This window comes from Telopea speciosissima, chromosome 10 (assembly GCF_018873765.1).
Source record: "Telopea speciosissima isolate NSW1024214 ecotype Mountain lineage chromosome 10, Tspe_v1, whole genome shotgun sequence".
Taxonomy (NCBI): domain Eukaryota; kingdom Viridiplantae; phylum Streptophyta; class Magnoliopsida; order Proteales; family Proteaceae; genus Telopea; species Telopea speciosissima.
In genome coordinates, this window is record NC_057925.1 from 620,780 (window position 1) to 634,306 (window position 13,527).

Sequence of the window (13,527 nt, forward strand, 5' to 3'; positions counted from 1 at the left end):
TCCGAATAACAACATCCCAATGTGACGTCCTTGGAGAGGACAGAAACTAACTCACTACATTGACCGGAAAGGCAATGTCCGGTCGAGTCATAATGAGATAATTCAATTTACCAACAGGTCTTCGATTTTTTTCCGGATCATCAAGAACATCACCACTATCACCTGTTAACTTCAAATTTGGTCCATTGGAGTATCCAAATGTTTAGACCCAAGCATGCCTGTTACTGTAAGCAGGTCAAGAACATATTTTCTCTGGGAGAGAGAAATACCTTTGCTAGACTGAGCAAGCTTAACCCCAAGGAAATACTTCAACTTGCCAAGATCCTTGGTTTGAAATTTATGCTGCAAATGTACTTTCAACTGCTTAATGCCTTCAACATCATCACCAGTGATGACTATATCATCTACATATACCACCAAAAATAACTTGCTAGCTTTGCTATGGCGGTAGAATATTGACTGATCATTGCCACACCGAGTCAGCCCAAACTCCAAAACTACATCAGAAAATCTCCCAAACCAGGCTCTAGGAGATTGCTTCAAACCATACATCGATTTCTTGAGTTTGCAACCAGACCAGACTCCCCCTGAGTAACAAACCCAGGAGGTTGCTCCATATAAACTTCCTCATGGAGATCTCCGTGAAGAAATGCATTCTTCACATCCAATTGATAAAGAGGCCAATGATGGGAAGTTGTAAGAGAGATTAAGAGGCGTACAGATGCAATTTTGGCAAGCGGTGAAAAAGTGTCAAGGTAATCACCCCATAGACTTGGGTATAATCCTTTGCTACCAACCATGCCTTCAAACGGGCCAAGGAGCCATCAGGATTCACCTTTACAACATACACCCACTTAAAACCAACAACCTTTGAACCAGCAGGTAAAGGTGTACTAAATCCCAAGTGTGATTTTCAGTCAAAACAGACAATTCCTCCTCCTTAGCTGTCCTCCAGCCAGAATGAGACAATGCCTCTGAAATAGACTTAGGGGTAGGATAAGACTCAATAGTAGAGAGACAAGTAGAAAAGTTAGCAGACAAACCAGCATAAGACACAAAATTAGACAAAGGATGTTGAGTACAGCTACGAACACTCTTATGAAGAGCAATGGGAATATCCAGATCGGAAGTAGGAACACTTGAGGATCGAGATCGGTGACAAAGCAGGTGCTCGAGGATCAGTAGAGGCCGGGGGTGCGGCATCACCATGAGGACGACGAACAGGTGAACCGAACCGGTAGAGGTGCTAGCCGAACAGGCTGAGGTGGCGGAGATAAAACTGTAGCCTGTGGAACTTGTGAAATAGACTGTTGGACCACATACAAAGGAAGCTCGTCATCCAACTTAGAGAGAACAAAAGATTCATCACTATATGAGGTAGACTCAAAAAAGGAAACATCGGCAGTGACAGAATATTTTTTAAGGACATGGGAATAACATCGATAACCTTTTTGAGTCCGCGAATATCCCAAGAAAATAACACTTAATGGCTTTGGGATCTAACTTGGACAGCCCTGGGCGATGATCACGAATAAAGCAAACACAGCCAAAAATACAAGGTGGTAAAACAAAGAGCAGTTCAGTGGGAAATAAAAGAGAATGAGGAATCCCCCCCCCTTTAACACAGAAGATGACATATGATTGATAAGGAAACAAGCAATCAAAACAGCATCAACCCAAAAGATTTTTGGCACTTTCATTTCAAAGAGAATGGAACGGGTCACCTCCATTAAATGTCTATTCTTTCGTTCAGCCACACCATTCTGTTGGGGTGTGTCTGAACAAGAAGACTGGTGTAACATACCACAATCAGCTATAAAAGAGTTAAGGATGCCGAAAAATATTCCAGTGCATTGTCACTACGCAAAACACGAATATTTGTATTGAATTGAGTCAAAATTTCAGTAACAAAGGTACGGAAAATTGTAAATAACTTAGAATGATGCTTCATTAGATAAACCCATGTGACTCTAGAATAGTCATCAACAAAGGTAACAAAATAGTTAAATCCCAACTTAGAAGTAATAGGACAAGGTCCCCATACATTAGAATGCACTAAAGAGAGGGTTCACAGACTGTTTATTTATTCTAGGGGAATAACCCACACGGTGGAGCCTTCTAAACTGACATGACTCATACTCTAGACTAAAAAGAGAACTAAAATGAGAATCCAACTTCTGTAAACTCTGTTAAGATGGAAGGCCCAACCGACAATGAACTTGGTGTGGAGACAGAATACTGGAGCAAGCAACTGAAGGAGAGTCTTCAAGAAGATACAATCCCCCTTTCTCACGTCCCCTACCAAGCATCTTCTTCGTCATAAGATCCTGAAAAACACAAGAATTAGGAAAGAATGTCACTGAACAATTATAGGCTTTAGTAATTTTATTGACAGAAAGCAAGTTACAATGGAAGTCAGGTAAATGGAGGACAAAAGACAAAGATAAGGATTTAGTTGGACAGACAGTACCAGTGCCAGTGACTTTGGCAAAGGAACCATCAGCCAATGTAACACTAGATTCGGTAGATTGAAAGGAAGAAAAATTACCTGGCACACTAGACATATGGTCAGATGCACCCGAATCAATGATCCAGAGGCGAGAAGATGAGAAACACGCAGTGGCATTACCTGCCTAGGCAAAAGTAGCTATGGAGGAGGATGTAGAAGGTTGAGAGATCTAAAACTGAAAGAACCGAGCATAATCCTCATCCGACAATCTCACCACCTTACCTGTAGAAGATGGAACAGAAGACTCAGTACTAGTCGCTGAATTAGCATACTGTTGTTGTGGTGGTTTGCCATGAAGCTTCCAACAAAAGCATTGGATATGTCTTGGTCGACCACAATAGTTACAGGTCTTCACAGAACCAGAATTTTCACCACCACTACTACCTCTTCCACCACCTCCAAGGTTTAAAATCTCGTTTCGTTTCGGTGATTCGGTCTGACCAAAATTTCTGAGATACTGAAATTTTGTCGAAATATGGTATTTTTTCTGTGGGTGTAAAATGCCAAAATGATCGAGATTTCCAAAATTTCCGAAACGAGATGACTGAAATTTTCGAAATTTCACTGAAATATTCGAAATATTGCATTTTTTCAATTCGATGTTGCATTTCATTTCGACTCGACCAAGATACTCAAAATTCTCAAAATCTCGACCAAGACGAAACGAGTTTTTGTACTATGACCACCATGGCCACCAGTGCCACCACCACAGTCCCCACTATGTCCACCACTGCCTCTCCCTTGACTAGATGCAACAAGAGCTGAACTCTCACCATTAACAGGTGCTGATTCATGTGAACTATCACGAGAGACACGAAGGACATGAGAGAAAGTCTTTACAAGGGAGGCAACTTTATCACCTCCAAGAATAGTAGAGCGTATTGAGTCATACTCCTGACCCAGTCCTCCCAAAAATTCCATAACCACGAGTTGTTCCCGCTGGTCTTGCATCTGTTTCACATTAGAACTAATGGGCAGCAATGCATTTATTTCTTCAAACATTCATTTATAATCAGCAAAATATTGGGTCAATGGACGACCCTTCCTGTCAGCACGGTAGAACTCCTGTGATAGTTCATAAATACGAGACAAATTATTCTGTCCAGAATACAGAATATGCAGATAGTCCCATAACTCATTGACAGTATCTATGTGAGTCACTAAGTCAACAATCTGGGAATTCATACTGTTCAGCATCTGCCCCAGAATACGTGCATCTACAATTTCCTATGTTTCATCATCCTCTAGTTTGGCCTTTGTAAGATGTTTCTGTTGGCCACGACCAGTTAGAACTACCCAAACAATTTTCTTCCATTGCTGAAAGTTACTTACACCTTCCAATTTCGTCTCTGTGATAGACTTGGAAGGGCCCGAGACGACTTCAGCAACAACCCCTTTGGAATCTCCACTTGTGTCACCCATCTCGATCAAGCAAAACTTGCAGCTTCAAATAACTTTCACAAAATCGAACCCAAAAGTGATCGATCACCAATATCAGACAGCAATAGTCTCTCAAAACAAGAGAGAAGAAAAGTACAAGAAAGAAGAAATCAGGTCTTCTACAAGCCAAAAATCAAACTACAACAGAAATCGATCCAGGGAAAAACTTTGAACAAACCTGCCAAAATCGAAACGTAAAATTGAATCTCTTCTCAATCGAACTTTAATTACTAACCCTGAATCGATACAAACCACAAAAATTGAGACCTAGTTGTTCTTATATCTTCATGAACTAGTCTCAATCAACCTCCAAAAACCGCAGCATAGGGTGCTGCAGCCCCTTTAAATAAAATCCACGAAAAGCTTCAAACCTAGAAAAAAAAGCTGCAGATCACAACTTCTATGAAAACCGAACGTAATAGAGTAGGTCCTAGGAAATTAAATTGATTCCTAAGAGCCTTGCTCTGATACCATGTAAATTACAATAGTTTAGATGAAGAAAAGAGAGAGAAGGAAGAAGAAGTTAGACTGCAATCCTTTGGGGAGAACAGCTTATTGTCTATTCTCCCCCTTTCACTAATATATATATATAAATAGGGTAAGCCAAGTTACAAAAAAGGAGAATAAAACCCCAAAATACCCTCACCAAATCAGTCTTGTTATCTAACACTATGAATTAAGCATGTTAACCGTGTTACATAATGAAATAAAAAAGATACTTAAAAATATCTATATTTGATTTCATTGACCATTACTCCCATCATTTCATTGATATGTCCCATAATACAGCCTTCAATTGAAGAGTATAAAAATAGGAAAATAAAAACTAAAGTTCTCAAGTGAGCTTTCAACAGAACACAACAAAAGCACATTCACAATCATATAGTCCATAGGGCTAAAAATTCATTCAAAAGTGAGGTTACAAGCGTAGCTCCTACAGAAAATTAGTAGAGAAGGGTAGTAGAGTAGGATTAAAGTATGAGAGGCACGGAATAATGTTGGAAGAGTGGAGATGAACGGATTAAAGAGTAGAGGAACATGGAAGTCACTACACACAAGGAAAGGAGAAAGATAGAACTATTTAACTAGTAAGCAAATAATATACAAGACATGGAGGTTTTAGAGCTTTAGTTTGGGGAATTCCCAATACCAAGTTGCCTCCTAATCGAGTAAAAGGATTTCTCTTTTAGAGGCTTAGTAAATATATCAGCAAGTTGATCCTCAGTCCTCATGAATTTAATCTTAACATCAACCTTTTGAATGTGATCTCTTATGGAGTGACGTCTGAGTTCAATGTGTGTAGTTCTTGAGTGCTGAATGGGGTTTTTAGTTAAGCAAATAGCATTCGTATTATCACATAGCATATGCACTCTTTGAATTAAGATTAATGCTCTAGAGTTTGCTTCATCCAAAGTATTTGAGCACAACAACTTCCTGCTGCTATGTACACAGCTACAGCGGTTGAAGAGCTACCGAATTTTGCTTTCTACTATCCCATGAGACAAGACAATTTCCTAAGAAAGGAGTAGTCCCACTAGTGCTTTACGTTCAGTTCTACAACCAGCAAAATCAGCATCTGAATATCCTACTAAGTTGAATGTAGTATTGTTAGGATACCACAGACCAAGGTTAACTATTCCTTTCAAGTATTTGAAAATGCGCTTAACAGCCTTAAAGTGTGAGTCCTTTAGGACTGACTCAAATCTAGCATAGATGCCTCCACTAAGTAAGATATCGGGTCTGGTAGCTGTGAGATAAAAAAGACTTCCTATCATACCTCTACACAGTGATGCAGGGCATCATCGTACTGCTGTCCCAGCCCAAGGCCCAAGCATCCCAAGCCCAGCCCATAGTTCTCGGCCTAGGCTGGCCAGGGCACTCCAAACCCCTGCGGTTCTGCTGATGTGCATCTAGTGGCCTTACTTAGAAGCCACTAGAATATTTCTTTAGTTCTCCTAGTTTCTAGTGTTTGACTTTTTGGATTCCAAGGCAGCATTAAGTGCCTTCCATTATCAGTTTTCAAAGTCTTGTTTGTAGTTCCTAAGTCTTGGGAACTTTTTTTCTATTTCTTGGGTCTAGTTTCTAAGTCTAGGAATTAATTTCTATGCATTGGTTTTGGTTTCTAGGTGTTGGGAATTCCAACAGTCTCATTATTGCAAATTCATGTATCCAAGAGGTTATTTAGCCTCTTCCTTCTCTATATATTGAAATCGTGGAGGCTGTTTCAGTAGCTAGAAAATTAAAACAAAAAATACTCTGGTGAGACTACTTGTGGAACTCAAGTATGCTTAGGTGAGACTCCTACACTGGGCCTAGGTGGGATTCCTACAGCTGGTAGACTGGTGGGTCTCTAGCCCTACAACTTGTTCTATTCTCTTCCAGATTCGATCTTGGCGTGCTAGCCTTTTAGGTCTGCACCACACAGTTTTTCACATATGGAGTACCCGGGTACTTTCAGTTTTACCCTTATTCATACCGAACCTGTAGAGTAGCTCTTTTATGTATTTGGCTTAGTTGATAAAGATCCCCTCCATTTACTTGATGTGAAAGCCAAGGAAGAAGTTGAGTTCACCCATATATGCTCATTTCAAATTCATCCTGCATGAGCATAGAAAAATCTTGACAAATTTTTTCGTTAGTAGCTCCAAAGATGATATCATCCACATAGATTTGTACTTTAAGCATGTCCTTCCCTTTAGTCATATTGAAGAGAGTAGTGTCTACCTTTCCTATTGAAAATCCCTTTTCAACTAGAAACTTGCTAAGCCTTTCATATCAAGCTCTAGGAGGTTGTTTCAATCCATGTAAGGCTTTATCAAGCTTGTAGACATGGTCTTGAAGGCTATGGTTCCTAAATGCTGGTGGTTGCTCCACATACATTTCTAACGAAATGTATGCATTTAAAAATACACTCATCACATCCATTTTGAAGAGTTTTGGACTATTTGAAACATGCAACGGCCAAAAGCATCCTAATGGCCTCAAATCTAGCAACCAGGGCAAAATTTTCTTCATAATTTATGCCTTCTTCTTGGTTGAAACCTTGAGCCACTAATCTGGCTTTGTTTCTAGTCACTATTCCCAACTCATCTAATTTGTTTCTAAATACCCATTTGGTTCCAATTACCGGATGGTCACTAGGTGATGTAGATCAAAGCATGAAGAACAGGATAAAAATATATTTCAAAAACAACGTTACTATTCACATGAACTAATGTAGTTCTAGTTTGGTAGAAGACCAACTAGAAGCCAGTAAACCAGTATCTCTTATGAACAGTTGAATCGGCTAGGTCAAAATAGGGTTTTTGGTGAAATTAGGGTTAGGGTTTGATGTATGGGTTATTTCAAGTTGAGGTAGGGGAGTCTATCAGTGAAGGTCGTGAGATGTTTTGATGGATGGAAATGTGTAAACTTGAATGGGCAGCAAGGTTAGGGTTTCGGGTTTTTGAAAAGAGGAAAAGATGGATTTTTAGGGTTTGGCTGGACAGAAGTTAACCAAACTTGAATGGTTTTTCTTAGGAGGGTATGAGGGATAATCGGTCAGATTTGCAGACTGTTCTGACGGTTGGTTTGGGCAGTGGGAGTTTTAGGGTTTTGAGACTCGATTTGAGATGGGGGAAGTTAGGGTTTCAGTGGTTGGAAGGGGCAGCAAGGGAGATCAAGTTCTCCTTATGGGCAGGGGGTGTTATGGTTGAAATTTGATGAAGTTTTGATGGCTGGTTAGGTCTGTGGGGAATTTAGGGTATGGGAAATTTGAAAATAACAAAGGGGAAAGCTAGGGTTGGGGTTGTAGAGGATTAGAAGAAGAAGGATGGGAATGGGGATGTCTCAAACTTACTGTTGTTGACTTGTTGCAGATTACTCTTGGCAGCAGCTTGTTTGAAGATGAAACTTGAATAAAAATTGGATCTTTAACTAGAACTTGAAAGAAATCTTCAAGTAACTTGAAGTAGAGCTTCAAAAGAACCACCCGGGCTTTACACCGCAAGGAGTCGATTGGATCAAACACCAATCCCACCAACGTACTACCTTGGCTTCCCACCACAAGGTGTCAGTCGGATCAAACCCCAATCCCACCAGCCTTGATCAAACACAAGAAAAAATCTTCAATGGAGAAGAAGAGCAGCAAAAGCTTTTCATTAGTATCAAAATTCGTTTTCAATACTTGCCCCTCTTACAACCTTATATAAAAGACTCAAAAATAGACTCCTACACTAAAAAGGAAAGGCCTAACCCAATCCTTCACCTATTAGGTAACCTATACTGACTAGGAAAGTAAAATAGCAAAGGCAATAGACTCAAAACATGGCTGGATTTATAGAGTCTTAATCCAGCCCAATTTAAATAGTCACATGACTACTAATTACATAAAAATAAACTAAGTAGGGAATCCTGTATGCAACCTAATTACCCATATTTTAGGCCCATAAAAGTGACTTTTTACATAGAAAACCCATGGGATCAAAGGCCCAACATGTATAGAACCCAACCCTAGACCTATTCCTAATAAAACAAGCCTATTTTGGTGATGAATCTGCAGGTACTGTTCAAGCGAACAGTGTTGTGGGTCCCAGCTTAGATCATATGTGCTCCTATTCTAGAAGCTTTGGACAAAAAGACACTTCAGGATCGATGGGACAGCTTCTAGAAGACTTAAGACTCCAATTAGTTTCTATTTTTATTTAATCCTAGTTTCTATTTTATTATTTCTATTTTTGAGACCTTGTCAAAGTTAGAGTTTCTATTTTAGTTGCTTGCTTTTATTTAGAAGTTTCTATTTTATGGGTTTATGAATTAGTAGTTTCCTTTTTTTGGACTCTTTAGTTTCTTAATTAGATTGGGACTGGGTTGCTTTGTAATGGGGTTATTATAAATAAGAGTATGAGGCTGAGCAGAGAAGGACAGAGATTGAAGAGAAAAGAGTTATGGTTGAAGCTGTGAGACACGGCAATGGTGAGAGACCGTGGGTGAGAGGCCCTGGGAGAGAGGATGATGGGCTGAGAGAGCCTGGCTGATAGAGCTGATCCTATCCCCCCTTCTATATCCCTTTATTCCTCTTCTTATCCTTTTATGTTTCTTCTTTCATATGTAAAAAAAAAAGAGCAATAAAATTTCAGTTATATTCAATCTGTTCTTCCTTAGTGTGTTGATCCTGGCTGCAATCGATCTCTCACAGGTTCTTCCCTGGTTCGAGGTCGACTTTGCATTACTAGTTCTTGGAACTGAGTTCCATACTTTATTTCTTTCAAATTGGTTGAGCTTATCTAGTTGAAAGTAAGCATGGATCAAGGTGAGAGAGAAGAAAAGGGAAGAGAAGAGGTGGAGCAAGGAAGAAGATGATGAGAAGAGATATATGTGTGCAAACTTGTGGGGAGAGTTGTCAGTGAGATCATCAACAAGGTTGTGTGGTGTGCCGTTACGTTAATGTTGATTTTGGCAGCTGTATGTTAATTGAAAGTCCCAGTCAAATTGCAGGAATGCATGTTATGGTTACTTTTCGTTTTTTGGATGATTAAGAAATTCATTACCAAAGGAAGAGAAAACACGCATACAGCTTACAAGGCCCGGCCTTTAAGTATAGTTAAAATATTAATGAATCATATTAAGAAACTCATAATAACCTAGCTTATGCCCCTTGTATCAAGTATGACCTCAAATAGAGCTGATTGGAAGGCAAGGATCATGTAGCCATAGTTATCAAGGCGGCAAGGCGACCATGGCGATGGAGAAGATCTAAAATCAAGGAGACACCAACATGGCGGCAAGTCGCCCAAGGAGCCTGAACGCCAAGGCGTCGCCTCTTGATAACTGTGCATGTAGCTGACCCATTTAGTTGGGATAAGGATGAGTAGTAGTTGTTGTTGTTGTATAAGAAACTCATAATAACCTAAGTCAGTCTAATTGTCAAACTGCTTCTAGTTGCTCTGAATGGTTCAATGTTTGATATGGTTTGAGAAACAGTGGTTGGCCGTATATTTGAGTTAGAGTTGTATGTCAATATAACCAGATCAGCAGTGCAGTATATATTTGATCACTGCTTAATTGTTTTTGGGTGTCTTGAGTAGTGAGTGTTAATATGCTATAAAACCTTAGTGTCTTCATCTTACACCTTGATTTTCTTCCCTCCAGTAATTATAATCTTTCATTCTTTTGTAAACCCCTTCAGCTTTTTGATCTTATGCCGTTTGTGCAGGAACATTTCTCGTAAGTCATATGGAGCCTTCTTTATCTTTTCGGTGAAACTCGCACTCTCAATGCAAATTGTTGGGTTTTCTGTGAGGTTGGCATCTTCATTATTATGGATTCAGATGTACAGATTGGGGGTTTCATCTGTAGACAATACAGCTTCTCAAGAAGCAGATTTTGATTTAAGGAATAGTTTTTTGAATCCCTCTGCCAATGCCATGGCTAGACAGACCTCTGATTCTGAGGGCACATTAGGAGGTTCTATTTATGACCCTGCTTATTACTCATCTCTCTTTGAAGATGCTCAAGAATATGGACATCAGGTAAAATATCTTTCAATTTGTGGAGAATCATAGAGTTCTTTTATTTGTTTTTTCTTCATCGTTTCTCTTCTATCTACCATTATTGGGGTTTGATGCAGAATTATCACCAAACTGGGCTTCTTTTATTAGGAATGAGTCTAGAGTTGGGATATATATATGTTGGGCCTTTGATCCCAAGGATTTTCTATGTAATAGGCCACTTTAATGAGCCTAAACTAGGGGTATATAGGTTGCATACGGGATTAGCCAATACTTAGTTTTTTTTTATGTTTTTTAATTGAATCGGTTCAAATTGGTTGCATTCAATTGGTTCAATTTAAGTGATCATGTGACTTGGTTAAGTGGTCATGTGACAACTTAAGTGATCATGTGATGTAAGTTGGACTGGATTAGGACTCTATAAGTCCAGCCATGTTTTGAGTCTATTTCCTTTAGTATTCTAGTTTCCTAGTCAGTTTAAGTTATCTAATAGGTTAGGGATAGAGTTAGGCCTTTCCTTTTTAGTGTCTAAGTCTATTTTTGAGTCTTCTATATAAGTTTGTTTAAGGGAGGCCAACATTGAATACAAATTTGATTAATGAAAAGCTTTTGTTTGCTGCCATTGCTGCTGCCCTGCTCTGTTGAGTGTTGCTCCTTGTGAGTGTGCATCCTTGTGGTTCTATCAAAGTGGAAACGGACTGGTGGAATCCGGTTGACTCCTTATGCCGTGACGGCTGAGAGGATCTTCTTCAATTTGAAGGTGGTTCTATCCTTCATATCTGTTCAAGTTGCTGCCAGTGGAATCTCCAATAAATTTGACACCCAATTTCTTCTTCTAACTCTCTAATCCTTTCCCCCAATCGATCCCCTTTATTTTTTGTTTGAATCCCATAAACCCCAACTACATTAAACCCTAATCTGACATTGTCTCTGTGAAACCCTAGAACCTGTCCAGCCTTCATCCTACATCTGTTTTTCACCAAAATCAGATCACAGCCTCCCCATACCAATCCCTCCACTCGACCAGACCTGCAGCCCATTCTGATCAGTCCAAACCCTAGTTTTCAGGCTAGATTCTAAATCCTAAAACCCAAACCCGAACCCTAAAAATTCTGGAAATTGAATTTTGTTTCAAAACTTGTTAAAATCTGTTTTAATAGCTTCCCCTAAGCCTGCCTATTAAAATCAAATATACATTACCCCATTCCCCCATACCTAACCCTAGAATGTAACCTAAAAACCCTAATTCTGCTCAATCAAACCAGCAGCCTTTTTTTAGATCCTATTGCTTGGCCCCTAGTGGGATTTTTCTCCTATCTAGAGCTACATTATTATAGCTTCCCCTAAGCCTGCCTATTAAAATCAGATATACATTACCCCATTCCTCCATACCTAACCCTAGAATTTAACCTAAAAACCCTAATTCTGCCCAATCAAACCAGCAGCCTTTTTTTAGATCCTATTGCTTGGCCTCTAGTGGGAATTTTCTCCTATCTAGAGCTACATTAGGGTTACTATCATTTACTAAAATAAAACAGTAATTTGGTCATTCTATCTGCAGATTATGTTAATTAATAAATGAGTCGAGTGGTAGAGAACTCACTCTATTCAGACATTCTTTCATCTTCTTCTTCTTCCTCTTCTCCTCTCTTCTCCACACAAAATGGTAGAACAGAATTTTCCTTTGTAGCAGGTACTAGAGGGGACTAAGCTCCAAGGAAAAGAAAGAAAATGGAAGATCATTGACCACAGCTTGAGAGCTTTCTTTCTTCGTCTGTCTGTACTGCTGATGTCAGCTTTCCGGCTAAGAGAGTCTTATTTTGAAATCTTTTGGGATATTTGCCAGGATACACCAAAATCAAACCTTGTGCAAGAAATTGTTCATAGTATTGAGAGGTTTCATGCTGGCCCTTTCTTTACGAAAATTGTGGGAAGAGAAAATTGAGGAACAGGGTGAGAGAGGGGGGGGGGATAATTTCAGCACTCTCCCTGTAACTTTCTTTTTCTTGTCTCTAGACAATCAAATAAGAGCAAATGGCAGATATTTTTACCCCCTATTCTTTTCTACAGTGAGTGAATGCAGCATTGCAGCCTAAGTGTCAATATTTTATTCCACCATATCAGTATGTCCTACAGATATGTCTATCATCAACAAAAATACCATCAACCTGATTAAGACGACATTAGACAAGTTTTTTTTTTTAAAAACATCTGAGATATTAGGATGTTTCATAAGGGTTATGGGAGTGTTTTAAGCTTTTCCATTTATCTTGATCCTGAGGCTGAGATGGGTAATGTCCCTTGCTATATGTCATACAAAGGCTCTTTTATTTATTGATATTCTCAATTGGCCACAGTGTTATTAAGGCGTGTGCCTTCTATATGCACCTTGAACTTCAGGCGAAGAGTGCACCCTTTGTGCCTTTATTGCCTTGTGGTTGGGTTTCTCTTTTCAATCAAAGCATAATGCTTTTTTGTTTGACAATTGTGACCTTAGGGGCTTGCTCTGGTTGAGTAAATAAGACATGCCCTATAATTTACAAATTGGTTAGGCTGTGGAGTTAAATTTTTGTTATCTTGCATTCTGGTTATGCTTTGTAAGATCTAGGCTTTGTTAACTTTTGCAACACGTCATAACCAATTTTCTGAAAAATAAGGACAAGTTAGTGCAAAGAAGGGGTGGGGGAAGATGGGGAGGGTGAAAGGAATCTTCACAAAAGCTCGAGTTGGGGTGAGGAAGAAAACTTACAGGATTCAAGAATGTAACAAGCATCAGTGACGATCCTTGAAGCCCCAACACTAAACTCCGACCTGCTGCCATTCCTACTGAAGAATATGAACCCCCACACCTTGCTGACCTGATGCTCTCCCTCCCTCCCTGCCGGAGCCACCAGCAGGCCTGACCTTCCCTGGCCTGTCCTTCCCCTACGAGGCATGCCGTCCCCTCCCCCTGTTGCTTCCCCTCCCCCTTCCCCCTCCTCCTACTCCTCCTTCGAGTCCCTCCCTGCCTGCCCTCCAGTCTGCTTCTTGGTCCTCTCTGTTCCCCTCCGGCCTCCCTGCTGGCTCTGAGGGGCTCCCTTTATGCTTTGT

The 13,527-nt window shown here is 39.9% G+C and overlaps 1 protein-coding gene across 2 annotated transcripts in view; it reads left to right on the forward strand.

The window, feature by feature from the left end:
* Positions 1-13,527, forward strand: part of LOC122642124 — a 34,903-nt gene that overhangs the window by 9,492 nt on the left and 11,884 nt on the right. For both annotated transcript variants that reach the window (XM_043835546.1, XM_043835547.1), the window contains exon 3: positions 10,143-10,458. In XM_043835546.1, the coding sequence (XP_043691481.1) occupies positions 10,143-10,458 (316 nt within the window). The remainder of the gene's footprint in view (positions 1-10,142; positions 10,459-13,527) is intronic.